This window comes from Oncorhynchus clarkii, chromosome 27, assembly GCF_045791955.1.
Source record: "Oncorhynchus clarkii lewisi isolate Uvic-CL-2024 chromosome 27, UVic_Ocla_1.0, whole genome shotgun sequence".
Taxonomy (NCBI): Eukaryota; Metazoa; Chordata; class Actinopteri; order Salmoniformes; family Salmonidae; genus Oncorhynchus; species Oncorhynchus clarkii.
The window spans coordinates 9,786,729-9,808,167 of record NC_092173.1 but is presented as its reverse complement, the minus strand read 5'-3'; the positions used below and the strand labels follow the sequence as shown (position 1 = coordinate 9,808,167).

At 41.5% G+C, this 21,439-nt stretch overlaps 1 protein-coding gene across 1 annotated transcript; it reads right to left on the bottom strand.

Moving 5' to 3' along the window:
* Positions 1-7,919: 7,919 nt before the first annotated feature.
* Positions 7,920-19,328, bottom strand: LOC139386084 (cylicin-1). The gene is made up of 28 exons (XM_071131505.1): positions 19,248-19,328; positions 18,256-18,440; positions 17,855-17,959; positions 17,221-17,280; positions 14,823-14,916; positions 14,211-14,263; positions 13,941-14,012; positions 13,739-13,843; positions 13,533-13,652; positions 13,327-13,368; positions 12,825-12,888; positions 12,493-12,614; positions 12,035-12,067; positions 11,873-11,921; positions 11,670-11,776; positions 11,362-11,478; positions 11,140-11,247; positions 10,497-10,589; positions 10,233-10,304; positions 10,067-10,121; positions 9,893-9,969; positions 9,717-9,782; positions 9,562-9,609; positions 9,343-9,465; positions 9,133-9,216; positions 8,985-9,038; positions 8,722-8,787; positions 7,920-8,499 (listed from the first exon to the last, which is right to left on the bottom strand). Exons 1-28 carry the CDS (start codon positions 19,267-19,269, stop codon positions 8,107-8,109), a joined length of 2,589 nt encoding a protein of 862 aa, XP_070987606.1. The 5' UTR covers positions 19,270-19,328; the 3' UTR covers positions 7,920-8,106.
* Positions 19,329-21,439: the final 2,111 nt, after the last annotated feature.

Here is a 21,439-nt window from a genome sequence, read left to right as displayed (position 1 = left end):
CACCGGGTGAAAAGTGATTGCAATCGTTTTGGGAACGGGCCTGCCTCTCGGGCATGAACCAGCTTTTTTATGGAAAAGAGATGTATGTTTGTGGACGATGGACCCTGCTGCCATATTGGCAGCATGACCGAGTGGCGCAGATCACTGTTTGATATGAGAAGGGCGCTCTTCCCTTCCGGCTTTTGCCCAATGATGTGACGTCAGTGGGCCAAGGTAGGGTAGCGTTTGGCTGCAACATGCAGAAGAGGAAAACAATTGCCCACGCTGAAGATGCCTATATTGGTCTGCTAAAACAAGACCCGTAAAGATCCGGTGCACTACTTTTGTGAAAACATTTAAACTAAATGTATTTGTATTTGAGTGTTTACCAGCATTTGTAACATGAGTCTGATAATTATCTGTACAAAAGTTAATCTGATAATACTTGTGGAATAAAAAAATACTTGATATGTTTTACAGTTTCTTGAAATACTTAGCAAACGCAACTTATTTCTTATTTTTCCTAGCCACCGTGCTTCTACATCTGCATTGCTTGCTGTTTGTGGTTTTTGGCTGGGTTTCTGTAGAGCACTTTGTGACATTGACTGATGTAAAAAAGGGCTTTATAAATACATTTAATTGATTGATTGAAATTTGATTGAAATTAAGTGGTTTGTAAGGATAGTCAATTAATACTGCACAAAAAGTTGTTATCCATGTTATTTGATCAAGAAAAGTATTTAATTTGATGTGGATGTTTTGTGTCTTTGCCTTTAACTTTGCAACTTTCAATGTAAATGTTGGAGGACAGGGTTTTGTTCTTTCTGGATCCTATTAGAATGACAATAGCAGAGACAAGGACTGGACAACAACTCTTACAATTCCAATTATTGAATCCTGCAAGGTACTGTTCTTAATTATACAGCTACCTTTTTTTTCCCCCACACAACAGATGTCCAGATTGTCCAGCTAATACTATTAAAGCCACATTGCTGTGGCAATTTACCGGACAGGTCGGCCTATGAATTAAACATTTATGTTGGTGTAGCTCTTATTATAAAATGAACATCAGTTGTTTTCATTGTTTTTTCTTTAACTTGTATTTTTGGCATTATCCACTACTTTTGCTGCAGGTAGAAAATCATAGGAAATGTTATTTAATTGACACAAGCAGTCTCCAATCAAGTCACATTTTATTTGTCACATGCAAATACAATTGGTGTAGACTTTACCGTGACATGCTTACTTACTAACTCTTTGGCAACAATGCAGAGTTAAAAAGTGAGAAAAAATAAACAATTTGCTAAGTTAAAAAAAGTAAAATAGTAATAAAATAACAATAACGAACGAGTCTGTTTACAAAGATCCAATGTGCAGGGGTACGAGATAGTTGAGGTAACGGAGGTAATATGTAAAGTTCAAATCAAATTTATTTATATAGCCCTTCGTACATCAGCTGATATCTCAAAGTGCTGTACAGAAACCCAGCCTAAAACCCCAAACAGCAAGCAATGCAGGTGTAGAAGCACGGTGGCTAGGAAAAACTACCTAGAAAGGCCAAAACCTAGGAAGAAACCTAGAGAGGAACCAGGCTATATGGGGTGGCCAGTCCTCTTCTGGCTGTGCCGGGTGGAGATTATAACGGGAACATGGCCAAGATGTTCAAATGTTCATAAATGACCAGCATGGTCGAATAATAATAAGGCAGAACAGTTGAAACTGGAGCAGCAGCACGGCCAGGTGGACTGGGGACAGCAAGGAGTCATCATGTCAGGTAGTCCTGGGGCATGGTCCTAGGGCTCAGGTCCTCCGAGAGAGAAAAAGAAAGAGAGAATTAGAGAGAGCACATGTGGGGTGGCCAGTCCTCTTCTGGCTGTGCCGGGTGGAGATTATAACAGAACATGGCCAAGATGTTCAAATGTTCATAAATGACCAGCATGGTCGAATAATGATAAGGCAGAACAGTTGAAACTGGAGCAGCAGCACGGCCAGGTGGACTGGGGACAGCAAGGAGTCATCATGTCAGGTAGTCCTGGGGCATGGTCCTAGGGCTCAGGTCAGTTGAAACTGGAGCAGCAGCACTGCCAGGTGGACTGGGGACAGCAAGGAGTCATCATGTCAGGTAGTCCTGGGGCATGGTCCTCCGAGAGAGAGAAAGAAAGAGAGAAGGAGAGGATTAGAGAACGCACACTTAGATTCACACAGGACACCGAATAGGACAGGAGAAGTACTCCAGATATAACAAACTGACCCTAGCCCCCCGACACATAAACTACTGCAGCATAAATACTGGAGGCTGAGACAGGAGGGGTCAGGAGACACTGTGGCCCCATCCGAGGACAGCCCCGAATGAAGGGACTATGCAATCAGGATAGATAATTAATAGAGTAGCAGCAGCGAGTGTGTCTGTGTATGTGTGTGTTTTGTGTCTGTGAGTGTATGTAGTGTGTGTTGGGAATGTCAGCATAGTATGTGTGAATGTGTGGGTAGATTCTAGTGTGTGTGCATAGAGCCAGTGCAAGAGAGTCAGTGCAAAAAAAACACCCAAAAAGTGGGTCAATGTAAATAGTCCGGGTAGCCATTTGATTAACTGTTTAGCAGTCTTATGGCTTTCGGGAGCCTTTTGGTCCCAGACTAGGCACTCTGGTACTGCTTGCTGTGCGGTAGCAGAGAGAACAGTCTATGACTTGGGAGGCTGGAGTCTGACAATTTGAAGGCCTTCCTCTGACACCACCTGGTATAGAGTTCCTGAGTGACAGGGAGTTAGGCCCCAGTGATGTACTAAGCTGTACGCACTTCCCTCTGTAGCGCCTTAGAGCAGTTGCCATACCAAGCGGTGATGCAGCCAGTCAAGATGCTCTTAATGTTGCAGCTGTAAAAACCTTTTGAGGATCTGAGGGCCCCAAGTCCTGACAATCAATGTCGGTGGGGAGATTGCCTAAGCCAGGGGAAGCATAGCTCTATGAATCTTAATTGCACAAAGCCTATTATGTGGCAGGGAATACTATTTGTAGATCAGTGATTCTACACATCCCTTTGCTCAAGCTGATTCTCTCTAACCGACATGGAAGGAGGGCGCGCAATTCAAATAATCATAAATATTATGGATTTTAAACATTTATATACATTTAAGTGAAAGCTTAAATTCTTGTTAATCCAACTGCACTGTCTGATTTACAGTAGCTATTACAGCGAAAACATGCCATGCGATTGTTTGAGGACGACACCCCACATCTAAATATTTTTCCACCGGCACAGGTTTCATACATTTACAAATAACGATTAAATAATCACTTACTTTAAAAAAATCTTCCCCTGAGTTGTCATCCAAAGGGTCCCAGCTATGAAATGAAGTGTCGTTTTGTTAGATAAAATAGTTCTTTGTATCCCCAAAAAATCTGTTTAGTTGGCGCCATCGATTTGAGTAATCTACTCATTCAACATGCAGAGAAAGGAATCTGAAAATCTAACCCTAAACTTTGTTTCAACAAGTCAAAAGACGTTTCTATTTACTCCTCAGATACCCTGAAATGTAACCAAACTATAATATTTCTTATGGAAAGAAGTATGTTCAATAGGAAACCGATTTTAACAGGTGCGTAATGTCCGCGCACAAACACGAATTTCCAAGACTGTCCTTCTGCTAAAACTGATATTTCTTACTTGTTAAGGTTTCAAGCCTGAAACCTTGGAAAAAAAGACTGCTGACACCCTGTGGAAGCCATAAGAATTGCATCCAGGGAGCTAATTTTCAATATGACCTTTCTCTTGCCTTTCTAAGAGGATGGTCTCTCTCAACAACAAAATAATCTGGTTGGTTTTTCTTTGGAATTTTTCCTACCATATCTATTGTGTTATATTCTCCTAAAGTATTTTAACATTTATACAAACTTCAAAGTGTTTTCTTTCCAATGGTACCAATTAAATGCATATCCAGGCTTCAGGGCCTGTGCTACAGGCAGTTTACTTTGGGCACGTTATTCAGACAGGAAGTGGAGAAAAATGGTGCCTAGCCCTAAGAAGGGGAGAGTCAGTGAAACCAATCATGGAAGTATTTTGTAGCGAACCTAGATGTAGCATTTGCTTCCAACTCACACCCTCAAACACGTAGATCCCCTGAACACAGCTCACTTTCCAGTCCACTTTCCAACTCACAATCTCAAACACCTAGATCCCCTGAATGCAGCTCACTCTCCAGATGCCAATCACCTGTATTCTAATCACCTGTTCACACACCTGTAGGTCATTATCACACACTATTTAGTTCAGTTCTTTGCATCACTCTGAGGTATTGTTTGTTTTGTGACACTTCTTTTGGAGCAATTTTTAAATGTATTTTTTTTTGCCTGTGATTTACGCCTCCTGTGTATGATAGTTTTTGCCTGTGATTTACTCCTCCCTTGTATGATAGTTTTTGCCTGTGATTTACGCCTCCTGTGTATGATAGTTTTTGCCTGTGATTTACTCCTCCCGTGTATGATAGTTTTTGCCTGTGATTTACTCCTCCCGTATATGATAGTTTTTGCCTGTGATTTACTCCTCCCGTATATGATAGTTTTTGCCTGTGATTTACTCCTCCCGTATATGATAGTTTTTGCCTGTGATTTACTCCTCCCGTGTATGATAGTTTTTGCCTGTGATTTACTCCTCCCGTGTATGATAGTTTTTGCCTGCCTCATTAACGACGCCTTTAGCCTATTCCCTGCCTTTACTTTAACCTATTGGGTTTCCTGTTACCTACCTATTGCCTGATCTCCTGGACTACGTACTAGCCTTTTCCCTGCCTGTACTGTTGCCCTTTTGGACCCCCTGTGTATGACCTTCTGCCTGCCCTGGACCCAGCTACCTGCCTCCTCCTGTGGTCCTCTGCAATAAACACGCCCTGTGCTTGAAACCAGCTCTCTATCTCCCCTCGTGTTCATTACAATAGATCAATAAGAAAGCGTTGCAAACCTCTTTGCCAATAACAGCTAATGTTCTGTTTTCCCCTCCCCACTCAGACCAACCACTCCCAGACAGTCATACCACAATTCTTGCTAGGAGAAATTGCTCTTTGCTAAAAATATAATTTTGTTTGTTTTCTGACCATTCTAATTTAAAAGAATCACAGTAAGGTGCTTCATTTGTTACCAGGAAATGATTTGATATTGAGATAAAAATGGCTGCACTGGGCCTTAAATGACAGGGTTGGTTAAAAAAACAATTTGACCAGAGTGGTATACAATGAAGCAAGCTAGATCTGCTCAGGGTTTACTAAAGCTAGCCAGCTTCAATTAGCTTCACATCACAGCTCAGACTTTATCCATACTACGATTGCCAAGTTAGCGACTTGGTCGCTTACATTTAGTGAGTATTCAGGCCCCTCTAGCGACTCATTTTTAAAAACTTGCAGCCAGTCCCAGGGCACTCACAGGCGGCCCAGTCCTCGCGCAGCACTCCCTCCCAGCTGCAGTCAGAGCAGGAGATGTTCATCCCTCTGCATCCAGACTGCAAATGCATTGCGCATGCGGGAAGCCGCTGCTGGCCGATCCCGCCCTTGCTTACATTCAGGGCGGGATGTAAATGTAAAATGTTCTTTGTCTAAAATAAATCACTGCACAAAAATAAATCACTGCATTTGACTCACACAGCCTCAGTCACTTACTCGCCTTGTCCACTGTGAGTGTGTCTCTCTGTGACATAAGCGAAACATCTAGTTGGCTAGCTCATCATGTCTCAGTCTAAACTGTACACTCAAAAATAAAGGAGTGGGAATCAAACCCTGAATTCACAGGCTGGTTGAAGCCGTTTATTGGATATGATACACAGGCATACATGCCTGTATTGGAAGGCTGATTTCTACGCCATACTTAGTGATGTAAACAAACACATGACAACTCAAAAACATACTCAAAAGGCAAAGCCTTATAACAGTTCCACCCAAAACAAACTGCCATTTATGGTTAAAAAAAATGTACTCTGCAAAAAAGGCTGAGGCCACCATGGCATTAGCTATTGCTGAACACTGTTCCATGCTGGCATGTGATCATATTGGAGAACCATGTAGAGCTGCTTTCTCAGGACAAAGTGCACAGAAATGAGTAATGGTGTTCTAGCACCATACTTTCTGAAAATGTTGGTCGCAGACGTGGGTGACCAGCGTTTCAGCCTCCTTCTCGTTGAGTCCACGGATGTAAGTGTTTCTAAGTACCTGGGGATTGTGATAAGGTACTTTAGTGACACCAAGCAGACAATTGTATCAACATTTCTGAGGCTTGTTGAGTTGGAGGGAGAAGATGCCAAATCTACAGCCCGTGCTGTTTTGGCTTTCCTCGACAAGTGTTGTCTTAAAAAAAGAGAAACTCCTGGGGATAGTAACTGACAATGCCTCTGTTATGACGGCGATTAACAATGGGGTCCAGGAGTATGGAGGAGGAGTATGGCCTTAAATATCTGGTTCTTATTTGCTATGTGTGCCACTCTCTGCAGCTTGCTCATTTGTAGTTCTAAACATATTTAGGGTGTTTTTTACTCACTTTTTGTCTCTCCCGCGACTTTATTCCTCTCTCCTAAAGCGTCCCTAACAATTACATGCACATGGTGTTATATAAATATTCATACACATAGCTCATATAAACAAAGACATTCCGTCGCAAGAACACATACACCCAGCCACAAGACTGACCACCTCTATTGGTCGGATGCTCAGGATAAGGCTCTGCTGTGCACCAATGGGGCTTCTGCTCTGGCTAGAGCAAGGCCCGCCTCCAACCCTCCGACCAGTCAAGAAGACCGAAACGACAAGACACCTACTTTATTCTATGTATAAAAATGAATGTAACCGTTGTATAAGGCCTCTTTTTCACCTGACTCCTTGCTGAGTTATGTGAACTAGGTCCGTGCACGTAAAACTGCGGGACAAGATATCTTTGACTCATTAAAACTGTCTTTTGTTACAACTGAAATCCACTCTGTCCAGCGTCCGTGATTTGGTCTCAACTCTCCAGTATTTAAACACTAACAATGGCCAATTATGCAAATTAGGTGATGATGCTATGATGATGCTATTTAGCGACTTTTGGCAACACTGTGTTCATGTCTCATGTGGCTAGTCGAAAGCCAAACTCTTAATTGAGACAATATTGAAACATCAATCCATGTGCCACATTATCATGTGGCGAAATCAAAATGAAAGAAAAGTTATCTTGCAATTTCAGCAGGTTATTGTGTGAAATAGGCTTGTTGAAGTGTCATCTTTATTTTATTACTTATCGTTAATGACGCCTTTGGTGCCGCCTTTGGTGTGCATATCAATGCACAGCACCTTTTTTCCCACTCTTAAAAAATAAAATAATTGTATTGTCATACAAATGTTTTACCCTGCGTGAAGTATCAAATGCATTTGTCATTACTAAATGTGGAACTTTTTAACACACAAAAACACATTTAATTAATATTTTAAGCAGTTTTCTTCCTCAAATGAATTGGATGATGATATTATATAATATTTGCGAGAGGGAGATAATCTGATTTCATTGGTCCTCAACTCACACATCAGACACTTCATTCAAGATAATTGTAGTTAGCCCTGAGTTAGCCTGTGCCCTGAAGCAGATTTACCAAATTGGCTTAAAGGTGAGCCACTTTCATGGTACCGGTTATCCCAAACTGAACTCAGAGTTGACCAAAGTTACCTCACTAATGTAATAACATATGAACACATGTAATAAAGCATTCACCGTGTCCTGGTTCATGACCCAGTCAATTCCTCCAATTCGTATCATCAACACTAACTCCTCAAACTACATTCATAGTATAGTGCATCTGATCAGCTAAGCCTGCATGAATACTGCTGGAAATTCCTGAATGTGTACACAGACACACAGACACATACACGTCAATTATGTTCAAACTTCCCACTTTACTTTAGATAAACAAATTGCATGTCACTCACGTGTGAAGTTCCCAAAGGTATAAAAGTGTATTATTTGCAAAAGTTGACCAGCTTCAGTTGGAAAAGAGATTCACAAAAATGTACCTATTGAAATGATTTATTTATTTCTGACAGAATTCCTTTTTGATCATGTTTCAGCCTGATTGTAATGAGCATGAATCATCTTGGCCTATCTTTTCCAATCTCCATGTTAATTAAGGCTGATAAGGCTTAGGACCCCTGAGCAGATCACTGGATTTGAGCAGTGTGGTTCTGCTGCTGGCTGGTCCTCTCCCGGTCATTGGGTCACGGTCGCTGGTCCAGGTTGGGTTCCGCATCAGGGCCTCCAAGGGACTGAGTGGCGGGCGGGAGGGGCTGCTCTCCCTGGGACTGAGAGAGTGCGAGGGGCTATAAAGGGACTCATAGCGAGTGTTGGGTCTGGCGTCTGCCGACGGTCCCCAAGACTCCAACTTCAGGGTGGGTTTCGGGCGAATAGCTGATCCCTCGTCAGATGGTTTGCTATCCATGCACCCTCCTCCTATCACCAAGCCACCTACATATTTCCCCTCCTTTTTCATCTCTCCACACTTTTCATTCTCAGGTCCATCCTAAAAGTGAATAAATGAGAAATTATTAGAATGGAACTGATATGTTTAAATGAAACTATTCTCACAGACACGTACCTATGAGTGGCTTTTACTTCAAAACTGTCCTACATACCTGCTTTAGAGCTGAGACATTGAGGAGAGGATTGGACTACCCCAGGGAAAACCTTGAGGGTTTGGCTTTCTCTTTGCATACAATTCCAATATTCACTACCTTGTACCTACCTCTTTCTTGTTGTCATCTTTCTTTGTTTTTTTCTTAGATTCTCCCTCAACATCGGAACAGGAGTCCTGTGACCCCAAAAAATACCAATGTAAATTTAAGGAGTATGAGTCAATAAGCTATTTTGGTATCACATGTTTGTGTACATAACAAAACTCTACCAGGAATTTGTCTCCCTTATTTGTATCTTATTCTTGTCTTTCTCACTTCCGGAGGAAAGACAGGGTTCCAAACAGTATCATATGCATCTCCAAATAACATTTACCTTCTTGTCTTTCTTCTTTTTCTTCTCATCATCATCACTTCCAGAAGAGGAACCCTACAGGGCAAACAGAGGACGTGGTCCATCAGATTCCAGTGTTCACCTCACTGTTGTGCATCTCCAAATAACATTTACCTTTATGGAGACTTACCTTTTCTTTCTTCTTCTTCTTCTCCTCCTTCTTCTTATTCTTCTTCTTTTTCTTATCATCATCACTTCCAGATGAGGAGTCATCCTAGACACACATAAATACAGTAAATGGGGATGAAATACTATCCTATGTTATTAGCCTCCACTATGTGCATTGGGCTCATAACTCATAGAGGGGCTCATAAATAACTCCCAAATAGATTTGTGGTACCTTTTTCTTCTTCTTGTCTTTCTTCTTCTTCTTCTTATCCTTCTTCTTGCCCTTCTTCTTATCCTTCTTCTTGCCTTTCTTCTTCTTATCCTTCTTATCTTCCTCGCTGTCAGAACCAGAATCCTGGGTACACAGGAGAAGCGATCCACAGTCACATTCTGATTGTTACTGTCGTTAGTTTGAGGATCACTCTTTGAGACAGTCAATTAAAAAAGGTACCTTCTTCTTCTTCTTCTTTTTCTTCTTGTCTTCCTCGCTGTCAGAGTCCTGGACACAAATAGAAATATGCTGGTCATTCAGATATGACTAGATATCTCAAATGAACTGTTCTTTAAAACATGGACCCTCCCCAATACAGGACAGTTGAGACACACCTTATCCTTCTTCTTCTTGTCCTTCTTCTTCTTCTTCTTTTTCTTGTCTTCCTCGCTGTCACAGTCCTGGACACACAATATACATATTCTGGTCACTCAGGAGTCATTAGATATCTCAAATGAACTGTTCTTTTAAAAAATGGACCCTCCCCAAAACAGGACAATTGAAAACGCACCTTATCCTTCTTCTTATTTTTCTTCTTGTCCTTCTTCTTCTTTTTCTTCTTGTCTTCCTCGCTGTCAGAATCGCCCTGGACACACAATAAAAGTTTAATTTGACATCTCAAATATCTTTTAAAATTGAAAAGACCCTCCCCCAAGACAAACAATAGAACAATAGAATACCTTCTTCTTCTTCTTCTTCTTCTTCTTCTTATCGCCTTCGCTGTCTGATGAGCAGGAACCCTGTCAAAGAAAAATGAAGAGAGTGGAATTCATTCACTTACCAGTGGGCTTCTAATCATAACCCTGCCCACTGGGTTTCTCCAAATAACATCTGTGTGCATCGGCACTCACCTTTGTCTTCTTCTTCTTCTTCTTCTTCTTCTTCCTGTCTTTCTCGCTATCTGAATCATCAGAGCTGGAATCCTGAAACAGACATAAACTTTAATCAGACATCTATCCTGTATTTTCCCAAAGAAGAAGATGCTTTGTGACATGTCTGCCTTTGCTTCTGTGCTGTAATGCTGAGGAGATGGAGCCAAAGGGGATGCAATAGCCAATGGAGTAACTAGAGCAATATGGACATGCAACATTTCATTGCTAAATTGTTACACTTACCTTTTTCTTCTTCTTCATCTTCTTCTTCTTTTTCTTTTTGTCATCATCGCTGTCAGGGGAGGAGAAGCTGTCCGAGGATGAAGAACTAGAATCCTGAGGGACAACAACCAAAAAAAGGTCACTAAGAAGTATTTAACAACTTTCCAGGGTCTGTCATTGGGCTATAGATAGGTTTTAGTACGGTTTTACACAGTTTTAATGTGATACAGAAATGAGTCAACAAAAACAATGTGCTTCTTTTTATGTTAAATCACACAACACGTCGCTTTCTCACCTTCTTTTTATGTTAAATCACACAACACGTCGCTTTCTCACCTTCTTTTTATGTTAAATCACACAACACATTGCTTTCTCACCTTCTTTTTATGTTAAATCACACAACACGTCGCTTTCTCACCTTCTTTTTATGTTAAATCACACAACACATTGCTTTCTCACCTTCTTTTTATGTTAAATCACACAACACGTCGCTTTCTCACCTTCTTTTTATGTTAAATCACACAACACGTCGCTTTCTCACCTTCTTTTTATGTTAAATCACACAACACGTCGCTTTCTCACCTTCTTTTTATGTTAAATCACACAACACGTCGCTTTCTCACCTTCTTTTTATGTTAAATCACACAACACGTCGCTTTCTCACCTTCTTTTTCTTCTTCTTCTTCTTCTTCTTCTTCTTTTCCTCCTCACTATCAGAAGAGGATGAAGAGGAGGATGAAGACGAGGAGGAGGAGGATGACGAACTGGAATCCTGTGGCAAAAACGGTGTCCAATATGTCAGTCATAACATGGGGACAGTGTGGAGCTTTGCACCATCCAACAATACCATAGAATACAATGTGGCTGAGAGTTTGGAACCACCAACCTCAGCTTTCTTCTTCTTCTTCTTCTTCTTCTTCTTCTTGTTGTCATCCTCGCTGTCTGAAGAGGAAGAGCTTTCCGAGGATGAAGATGATGAAGAGGATGATGAACAGCCAAAGTCCTTCAATTGAAAAAAAAAACACTCATTAGGGTATTGTAGCTGTATTACATAATTCATTACATGAGCTCAATACATGACACTTTTGGAGAGGAGCTCAAGTCCGATGGCAGAATAACACAGCTCAAATAATACTTGTGGGAAAGGTTGTCTGTACTGTAGCACAGGGAGCCAATGGGAACTGAGATGAGTACCTTCTTCTTCTTCTTCAACTTCTTCTTCTTCTCTTTCTCCTTGCCTCCTTCCCTCTCGTCATCACTCAGGTTTCCAGCTTCCATTCCTTCAGGAAAATCTCTGCCACCTTTCGTCGCGGGAAAGAAGACTATCACCCTCAAGATTTCCACTTCATAATCTCCATATCTCTTCTGAGACCATTTTTTAAATTTTATTTACTTACAAATCCATTCAGCTGATGCACCACCCTCCTTTGCTTTGTCTTTCTTGCACTGTGATTGGGGAGAGGGTGTTACAACAGAGAAAGTCATTTGGGGGATACAGAGAGAGTTTCAATTCAAAGTGAGGAGAGAAGTGTCCGTTTGTAGATCTGTTTGCGTTTTACCTTGTCATCGTCATCACTCTCAGACGCAGAGCCCTGAGAAAAAGCGTGAGGTTGAATTGCTTTGTAACTTTAACCTGTTCATCTCTGACGCCCTCTGCTGACACTTTCTAAGCGACACATTTTTGTGAACGACCGTCATTCGATAGATTGTGAATTCAAAACTGTAAGTCTAACAAACACACGCTTAATACTGTTAGAAGGTAATAACCGTGGGATTTGTATACACCATGGGACTCTATACATGGGATTCTATACGTTAACAACGTGACTATTGCAGAGCCAGAGATACAGCAGGCAAGGAAAAGCTAAATAAATATGCTAAATAAATATACACGGACTGTACGAAACATTAGGAACACTGGCTCTTCCCACGGAGTGGGTAAGTGGACTCGGTACCGCTTAAGTTTCAAGGTTAAAACTCTCGAAAGGCCTGTTGTTATACGCCTCGATGACCTCACCTTGTCCGTTCTCTTGTCTTTCTTCTTCTTGTCTTTCTTGTCTTTCTTCTTCTCATCTTTCTTTTTTCCCCCTTTTGCCCTTTTCTGTCCCAGGGTACCCTCCAGTCCAACACCCTCCTCACCTGCAGATATGCCTATTTTGGGTCACCATTTCTTGTTGTCTACTGTGGACATGTTTAATGACCTCATATAAATGAACATGAAGACATTATGTGATGCTGTGTTTACAATGGCCATGTTTCCAAAGAAAGCATCCAGAACGAGAATGGCTTTGCATGCAGAACAACGTTGTGAAAACACGTTGTGACATTTTAAAAGAAGAAATGACATACCAGCTGTTGAAACGCCAGCAGCACAGCTGTACTCATCCTTGCCCTGTCCGTCTGCCTCTTCTCCCTGCTCCCAAACACAACAGAACAGAACACATGTGACTACAGTATGTTCTTGCAGGGTTTTCTGGGCAAGCGCATGCAAGTAGGCCAAGTTAGGCCTCCCCAAAAGCTAATGCATTGAGGAAAATAATTGTTCTTGCTGGAGTGTCTGGTTTGGTAATAGTGCTGGCCCGCTGTTTAAGAGCTTGCTGTTCATATTGCACTAACTTCTGTGTAGTCTGCAAACAAATGAGGTGTGGATAGCAATTGAACTGTTAATTATGTAGGGGGAATAACATGGCAAAATAAGGCGGTTTTATTATTGAAAAAAAAAATGAATTCAAGTTGTACACTACAGTGATCGCAAAGCAGAAATAGCTTCAGACTCAGTTTGAAAACATCTTTCAATGTTTTTGACATGGTACCAACACGCTAGAACTCCTAATCTGGTACTGTTTATTACCTTTTTTTTGTCTGCCTCGCTGTCAGAAGAATGTCTAGAATCCTGGAAGAGAAATGTCCATGAGTCAGGACGTCAGGTAAATGTTTCACAATACTGTCAGGTCATATTGTAAGGTTTCAGTCAGATTTGTTGATTTGGGAGAGGTATCCTGTTTATAACACTCTGACATTGTTCAGCCACGTTGGTGTAATGAGAAATGTTCTTACCTTTTTCTTTTGCTTCTTCTTCTTTTTCTTCTTCTTCCTCTTCTTCCTCTTCTTCTTATCGCTGTCCGAGGATGAGGAGGATGAAGAGCTATCAGAGGATGAAGATGAGGAGCTGGAATCCTGAAAAAGAATTCAAACAAATCGTTTGTGTGCTGTGTCGACAAAATGGGCACCACACGTTTATCTGATCTCATGTTGAATCAAACCTTTTTCTTCTTCTTCTTCTTCTTCTTCTTCTTCTTTTTCTTCTCCTCCTCCTCACTGTCTGAGGAGGAGGATGAGCTGGAAGATGAAGAAGAGGAGCTGGAATCCTGAGAGACAGAAAACAGGAACATAGAAAATGAGCTCTTTCATGAGACATTTCACACATTACCACCTGTATGTATACAGGGGAGCTACAATACATACCTTCTTCTTCTTCTTCTTCTTCTTCTTCTTCTTCTTCTTCTTCTTGTCCTCTTCACTGTCCGAGCCAGAGTTCTAAGAGGAAGGGACAAAAATGCATGTTCCAAATCCTGCCACGGTAACATTGAAGTAAACGCTGACTTCCTCTGCGATGTAGAGTATTCATGTTGCTTCTTGTTACTGTGCACACTCTGGCTTGTAACTTCTGGAAAAGGAAATTGGCCATGGTGATGATACGAAATGACATAATATATTTGATGAAAACCCACTCACATCCTCTTTCTTCTTTGTTTCCTCGTCGTTTAGATCAGTGACGCCTTCAGGCCCTGCGACGACAACAAAAACAGTCAATATGTTTTAGTGAACGACAATATAATATTTATAAGATTATCGTTGTTCTGTGTGTTTTTTAAGGTGGTGTTTCTGTATAGAGATGATTGATTGAACATAAACAGTGCACATGGTCAGATAAAACGCCCTCGATTTCATTCTTGCAACTTGATCTTAAAACAAATAGGGCCAACCCCTCTAGGGATAAAATCTGTGATGTGGTGCAAAGTCAACAAAATTACAATCAAATGTTTGACTCAATACATGCCCTTTGGACTGAGATTACACACCTATCCACCCACCCCGCCCTCGCCTCATATACCCACATTCCTCCCCTTATTGCTTTATTATTTAAAAAATGGTGCCGTTAACATGGTATCTATACATATAATGTGAATTGAGGTGAATGTGTCACTTGAGCAGTAGGCAGGTACAGTAGGTGTAATATTTGGTTACAAGGCGGGGTCATTTGTGTTTAAACACAGTAGGTCATTTAGAACAGTTCGTAGCCTTCAGTACACACGCCCGAACACAGAAAACAAAGCTGTCACTCACCAGGCTCAGATATGGAGGCTGCATCATGTACTATAATATCCCCAGAACCTTCTTTCTTTGTCTTCTTCTTCCTCCTCTTCTTCTTATTCTCATCCTACAGAAGGTCAGGCAGAGGTTAGTCTCACTGCGAATTTGACTTATTAATCTAATGTTAACATAGCAGAACAAAACATACACTGACAGGTAGGACGAAAGTACATTTTAGATCTCTGTACTTTTTGTCACGCTCTGATCTGTTTCATCTGTCCTTGTGATTGTCTCCACCCAATCCAGGTGTCGCTGATTTCCCCCTGTGTATTTATCCCTGTGTTTCCTGTCTCTCTGTGCCAGTTCGCGTTGTATGTTTCCAAGTCAACCAGCGTTTTTCCCGTTCTCCTGCTTTTTGCATTCTCCTTTTTCTAGTCCTCCCGGTTTTTGACCCTTGCCTGTTTTCTGGACTTAATACCCGCCTGCCTGACTATTCTGCCTGCATTGACCACGACACTGTCTGCCACTCTGTACCTCCTGGACTCTGATCTGGTTTGAATCTTTTGCCCTTTGGATTAATAAACATTGTAAGACTCCAACCATCTGCCTCCTGTGTCTGCATCTGGGTCTCGCCTTGTGCTTTGATACTTTTAGACACATGGGTAGTAAACAGAGATTTAATCTTTGACATTTAACAGAAATAAACAAGCACGATGACTCAGCATCTACAAGGATGGGTTCTCTGTGTGTGTATAAGTCATTCTATTCCACCTGTGAGGTGTATCCATCCTTGTTTGATTATTCATGACTAATAAAATGACCTTTACGCACGCACACATACACCCGCACACCCACACACAATTCACATATACAGTACCAGTCAAAAGTTAGGACACACAGACTTATTCAAGGGTTTTTCTTATTTTGTTTTACTATTTTCTTGTAGAACAAAAGCGAAGACATCAAAACTGTGAAATAACACAAATGGAATCATGTAGTAACCAAAAAAGTGTTAAACAAATCTAAATATATTTTACATTTGAGATTCTTCAAAGTAGCCACTATTATTCCACAAATTAACTTTTAACAAGGCACACCTGTTAATTTAAATGCATTCCAGGTGACTACCTCATGAAGCTAGTTGAGAGAATGCCAAAAGTGTGCAACGCTGTTATCAAGGCAAAGGGTGGCTACTTTGAAGAATCTCAAATATAAAATACATGTTGATTTGTTTAACACTTTTTTGGTTACTACATGATTCCATATGTGTTATTTCATAGTTTTGACATCTTCACTATTATTCTACAATGTAGAAAATAGTACCACTAAATAAAAACCCTTGAATGAGTAGGTGTGTCCAAACTTTTCAGTGGTACTGTGTGTACATCCACCTTATGCATATGTGTTTGTTTGCTGCTATTGCAGAGTGTTTTCATGGATCATATCGGTGCATATTCCAGATAGAAAGCAAGTCCCTACCACCTCTTCACTTCCTGATCTTGCAGGCACCAGCTCAACCGGTTATGACTGGGTGTGTTTCCTATGCCTATCTTAGATCTGGGTCCTGAAGGTCACGGCATGCCTACCACACGGGTTTCATTGTGCCATTTAGACTTTCAGCTAGTCTTTCAACCCCACATATCTCAAGCATGCAAACCTGAGTCTCCTGCTTACTAACGCTGACAGAACATAGGGCTGTTGTTCCAGACCAGCATACAACGCTGGCTATCGATAATCACAGCAAATCTTAACAAACATTACTTCAAACTGATTATATATTCAAATAAACCTGCTGCATTCATTTTCAGAGCCTAATTTCCCCAAAAATGTGATGGCATGTTTTTTTCTGAGTGAAAGATAAATCTAAATGATTGCACATCTAAAAGTGAGAAGAGTAAGACTAAATAAAGCTCACATCAGCAATTACAGTAGTCACTTTTTATCAAATAAAAACTGCCCAGCCCAATGTGACATAGTAAGACAATACTATGTCCACTTTATAAAGCTGTGTGTCATGGCAAGGGACCTAATTTGGATACGCTTGGCAAGAGTATTCCCAGAATTAAAACAACAATGGATTGGTTTCAGGGTAGATACCAGCGTTGCCAAGACATGCTCCATAAACCAATTAGGCTTCCTTTCACTTTAATTGTTTCATTGGGGGATTCAAGTCTCCTTTTGGCTTTGCATGACCAAGATATTTGTCTAAAACTAAACACATGGCCCAATCCAACCAAAAGGTCCTCTCTCTCTCTCTCTCTGTTTGTTCATTGACTCATTCCAAACAGCTTTAGCCTGGAGTGCCAGATGGTCACTTTTTTGTGACTGTTCATGTATTGGTTCCAATGCACAAGACACGCTCAATCAAGTTCAGATCTGATATAATGATGATGAACATTAGGTCAAATGTTAAGAGATTTGCGCAGCTTACTTCACTGTCTGAAGAGCTGCTGTCAGAGGAGGAGGAGGAGGAAGAGGATGAACTGGAATCCTGCGTACAAGAAGAAAAGGTTATTGCATAATTGACACCAGTAAAGTACATGTCAGTAGATACCTCACTTATTTGGTTGTTTCATACTTTACCTTTCATGAGTGAATGTAATGAATGTGCTTCTCTATTGCATTTTAAAAGGGTCTTACAGAATGCCCCACTATTAAAGACCAATATTCCTAGATAACTGTCACGTTGTATAAATGATTGGAGGCCGGCACAGGAATACGTAACAGGGATTCTTAAGGCTTGTGATCTACAGTACTCTGAAATATCTTAATGCCACTCCCCTCTCCTTACTGTCACTTTTCGCATCGTTATTCCTGACTGTAGTAAGCCCTGTTGACCCATTTGAGAACCACACCATTGCAAAATACACCTGTTTTGGAGATCAGCCCTCAACTGTGGAGTGACTACACCTTAAACCACTAGTGTAGAGCGCACAGTTCTGAAACTGCACACTGACATGACACTGCATTTATGTCCGGGTCTCTTTTACCACATTTGCGAGCCTCCAGTGAGCAGTGCATTCCAAGTAGAGGATGTTCTCATTGGAAGCGCTTAGGCGACTCACCTTCTTCTTCCTCTTCTTCAGCTTCTTCTTTTTCTTTTCCTTCTTGCCTTTGTCCTCCTCCTCGCTGTCTGAAGATGGGGAGCTGTGGAATGAGTACAAGTCAACCTGAAGGAGAGAGAGACTGTAATTGTTACAACTTGACAGATGGATTTGACGGAGTAAAATTAGATGGTAAATGTATTATTGTTTTCATAGTGCAGACATCCACAGGCATTTATTTCAGTACAGGGTTATTATCTGGTTACTATTTGACCTATCGTTACTTTTCTTGGGAAGTCTTTGACTATACCCTCAATATAAATGTGCACTACACCCCCCCCCCCCCCCCCCCCCACAACATTTTTGGCCTACTTTCAATGTCTCCGCAGTCCTTCCACTGAAGCTGACCCTCCGTTACATACCTTTCCAGATCGTCCTGCAGGGGCTCTGGGGTCCGTCTTGGCTGCGTTAGTGGTGTCGGTTGAAGACAGCCCTTCCAGCCCTCCATGCTCTTCAAGCTTCCGTTCACTCCTCCCAGGCTGGAGTTCATCCAGCGTGCTCAGGACAACTTGTCCTCCCTCTCCATCTCCAGGCCCTCCCCCTGGAGCTACACAAACCAGCATAGATTACTACACAGTTATATGTTCCAATCACAAATCAATATGTTTATTGTATTGTACTGTACGGGTTGTACTATACTTTCAGTCATCTTAGCCTTGTACAAATCACCTATCCTATTGTACAAATCACCTACACACTAAGGCTTTTGCGGTGAAAACAACATTACATACAATACAAAAAACAATAACCAGAGTATCAAAAATGCATAGGTACTGATCATGTATGAACGGCATAAAAGTGTTTTAATATTATGGATAAAACATTATCTGATGCCTTTCCTTATTTCTCACACTGTACTCCATCCCATGTATAATGATGCATTGGCCTCAGAGTACATTTGTAGCCATAATGCTCAAACCAAATTGACTACATCTATATATTGTCTGTTCTAAGTAGAAGAAGTAGCAGATCAATTAATTTTGCATGTTGACTGACAACAACAGTGGAGAATTGCATGATTTTTTTTATTTCAGATGTTTTTGGACCACGCCCCTGCATGACTGCAAAGAAATACTAATAATTGTTCAGCTTTAAACTACAGCTCACCACTTCAAATGTCATGTATCTACATTTTCCAATTACGCCTAAAGTAGAATGGGGTGGAATATACAGTTGGTGATAATGAGAAATGATTGTTACTTTTACCGGGGAACATACTTAAAGAACGAGACCCATTACATCTTTAGACCACATCAAGCTTTAAACATACAGTATGCCGGTCATCTATAAAGGCATGTGCGCTAAAGTCACCAAAGGTGCGCAAAAGTCACTAAAAGTGCGTAGATCACCATACCTCTGGGTCGGTTGAACTCCATTCAACTCAACGGCCGCTCCAGTTAAACCTTGCAGTTGGCTGTGAATGGATGATATGACTGAGTTACACTGATAGGAAGTCCTTTATTCTGGCCATTGGCCAAGGTGTGGGTACAGTGTTGTGTGAATGCGCTGGCCTGTGCAGAACAGGTAAATCCGGTTTCACAGTAATGGTCTGACCTTTCACATTTCATGTTGAATATTAGCCTAATATCTTACAAAATACACTATATTGCTTGTATCTGATCTATATGATGTGTTTGTCTAAGTTTGCCCAAACATATTATCTCTGCTCACAGTACATGGAGGTAAAAAAATTAAAACGTGTATTTCCTATTAACAAATATTTGTCTTAACATCACACATGGCAGTATGGTTAGTGCGCCTTGCGCAAAGTAAGGGTGCATTATGACACAGTGTTGCACTGAATACATTTTGAGATCTTGGAGTGCTGGAATTGATCTCTCAACTACAGCCACAGGGCAAATTATGGACATTGTTTGGTTAGAATTGAAATGATTATGCTGGCCAACCAAGGGCGGAACTTGGGGTCAGAGTCAATGGGGGGTCTGGGGGCATTTATTTAAAGAAATAGCCTATTGTAGCTGTGAAATTGTTGTTTCTGGTGAATGTTACAGGGAAATTCCAACACCTGATATTTTGGTCAATATAATCCAATCACAACTCAAATGCCATTATTATTCTATATTACTTTAAACCATTGGTTTAACTCTAACAGTTCAGAAAGTCACCATCCCGTCTTTATTTAAATGTCAAAACATATTATTCGATTTGTGTAGTCTACCCTTCACAACACTTGGCTAGTAGGCTACAAGGTTTTTAAATGACTAATAGCCAATTAACTTGTGAGAGACGCAAACTCGGTCTCAACCTTTAAGTCTTTACTGAAGACTCATCTCTTCAGTGGGTCATTTGATTGAGTGTAGTCTGGCCCAGGGGTGTGAAGGTGAAAGGAAAGGCTCTGGAGCAACAAACCGCCCTTGCTGTCTCTGCCTGGCTCTTTCCACTGGGATTCTCTGCCTCTAACCCTATTACAGGGGCTGAGTCACTGGTTTACTGGTGCTCTTTCATGACGTCCCTAGGAGGGGTGCATCACTTGAGTGGGTTGAGTCACTGATGTGATCTTCCTGTCTGGGTTGGTGCTCCCCCTTGGGTTGTGCCGTGGGGGAGATCTTTGTGGGCTATACTCGGCCTTTTCTCTGGATGGTAAGTTGGTGGTTGAAGATATCCCTCTAATGGTGTGGGGGCTGTGCTTTGGCAAAGTGGGTGGGGTTATATCCTTCCTGTTTGGCCCTGTCCGGGGGTATCATCGGATGGGGCCACAGTGTCTCCTGACCCCTCCTGTCTCAGCCTCCAGTATTTATGCTGCAGTAGTTTGTGTCGGGGGGCTAGGGTCAGTTTGTTATATCTGGAGTACTTCTCCTGTCTTATCCGGTGTCCTGTGTGAATTTAAGTATGCTCTCTCTAATTCTCTCTTTCTCTCTTTCTTTCTCTCTCTGAGGACCTGAGCCCTAGGACCATGCCTCAGGACTACCTGGCATGATGACTCCTTGCTGTCCCCAATCCACCTGGCTGTGCTGCTGCTCCAGTTTCAACTGTTCTGCCTGTGACTATTATTATTTGACCATGCTGGTCATTTATGAACATTGGAACATCTTGGCCATGTTCTGTTATAATCTCCATCCGGCACAGCCAGAAGAGGACTGGCCACCTCCCATAGCCTGGTTCCTCTCTAGGTTTCTTCCTAGGTTTTTGCCTTTCTAGGGAGTTTTTCCTAGCCACCGTGCTTCTACACCTGCACTGCTTGCTGTTTGGGGTTTTAGGCTGGGTTTCTGTACATCACTTTGAGATATCAGCTGATGTACGAAGGGCTATATAAATACATTTTATTTGATTAAACTTCCGACTTCAACTGTAGGTCCTGGATGGCAAGAAGCTTGGCCCTACTACTGGTTTGAGGAGTTAGCGAACTAACTTTGGTCAACTCTGAGTTCAACTTGGGATAACCGGTACCGCTAAAGTGGTTCACCTTTTAGCCTGGTAAATTTCTATGGAAAAGAACCCTTTAGAACTAACCTGCTCTGGGGCAGGCTAACTCAGGACTAAGTCAATTGATCCTGAATGAAGTGTCTGAGATGTGAGTTGAGGACC

Excerpts from the sequence above, each read along its gene's own strand:
- LOC139386084 (XM_071131505.1), bottom strand. The coding sequence starts at position 19,269 with ATGGAGTTCAACCGACCCAGAG. Across the intron at positions 12,068-12,492 it reads AAGACAAGAGAACGGACAAG|GGCTCTGCGTCTGAGAGTGA; the intron begins GTGAGGTCATCG and ends GCTTTTTCTCAG. Across the intron at positions 9,783-9,892 it reads AAAATAAGAAGAAGGATAAG|GACTGTGACAGCGAGGAAGA; the intron begins GTGCGTTTTCAA and ends TTGTGTGTCCAG.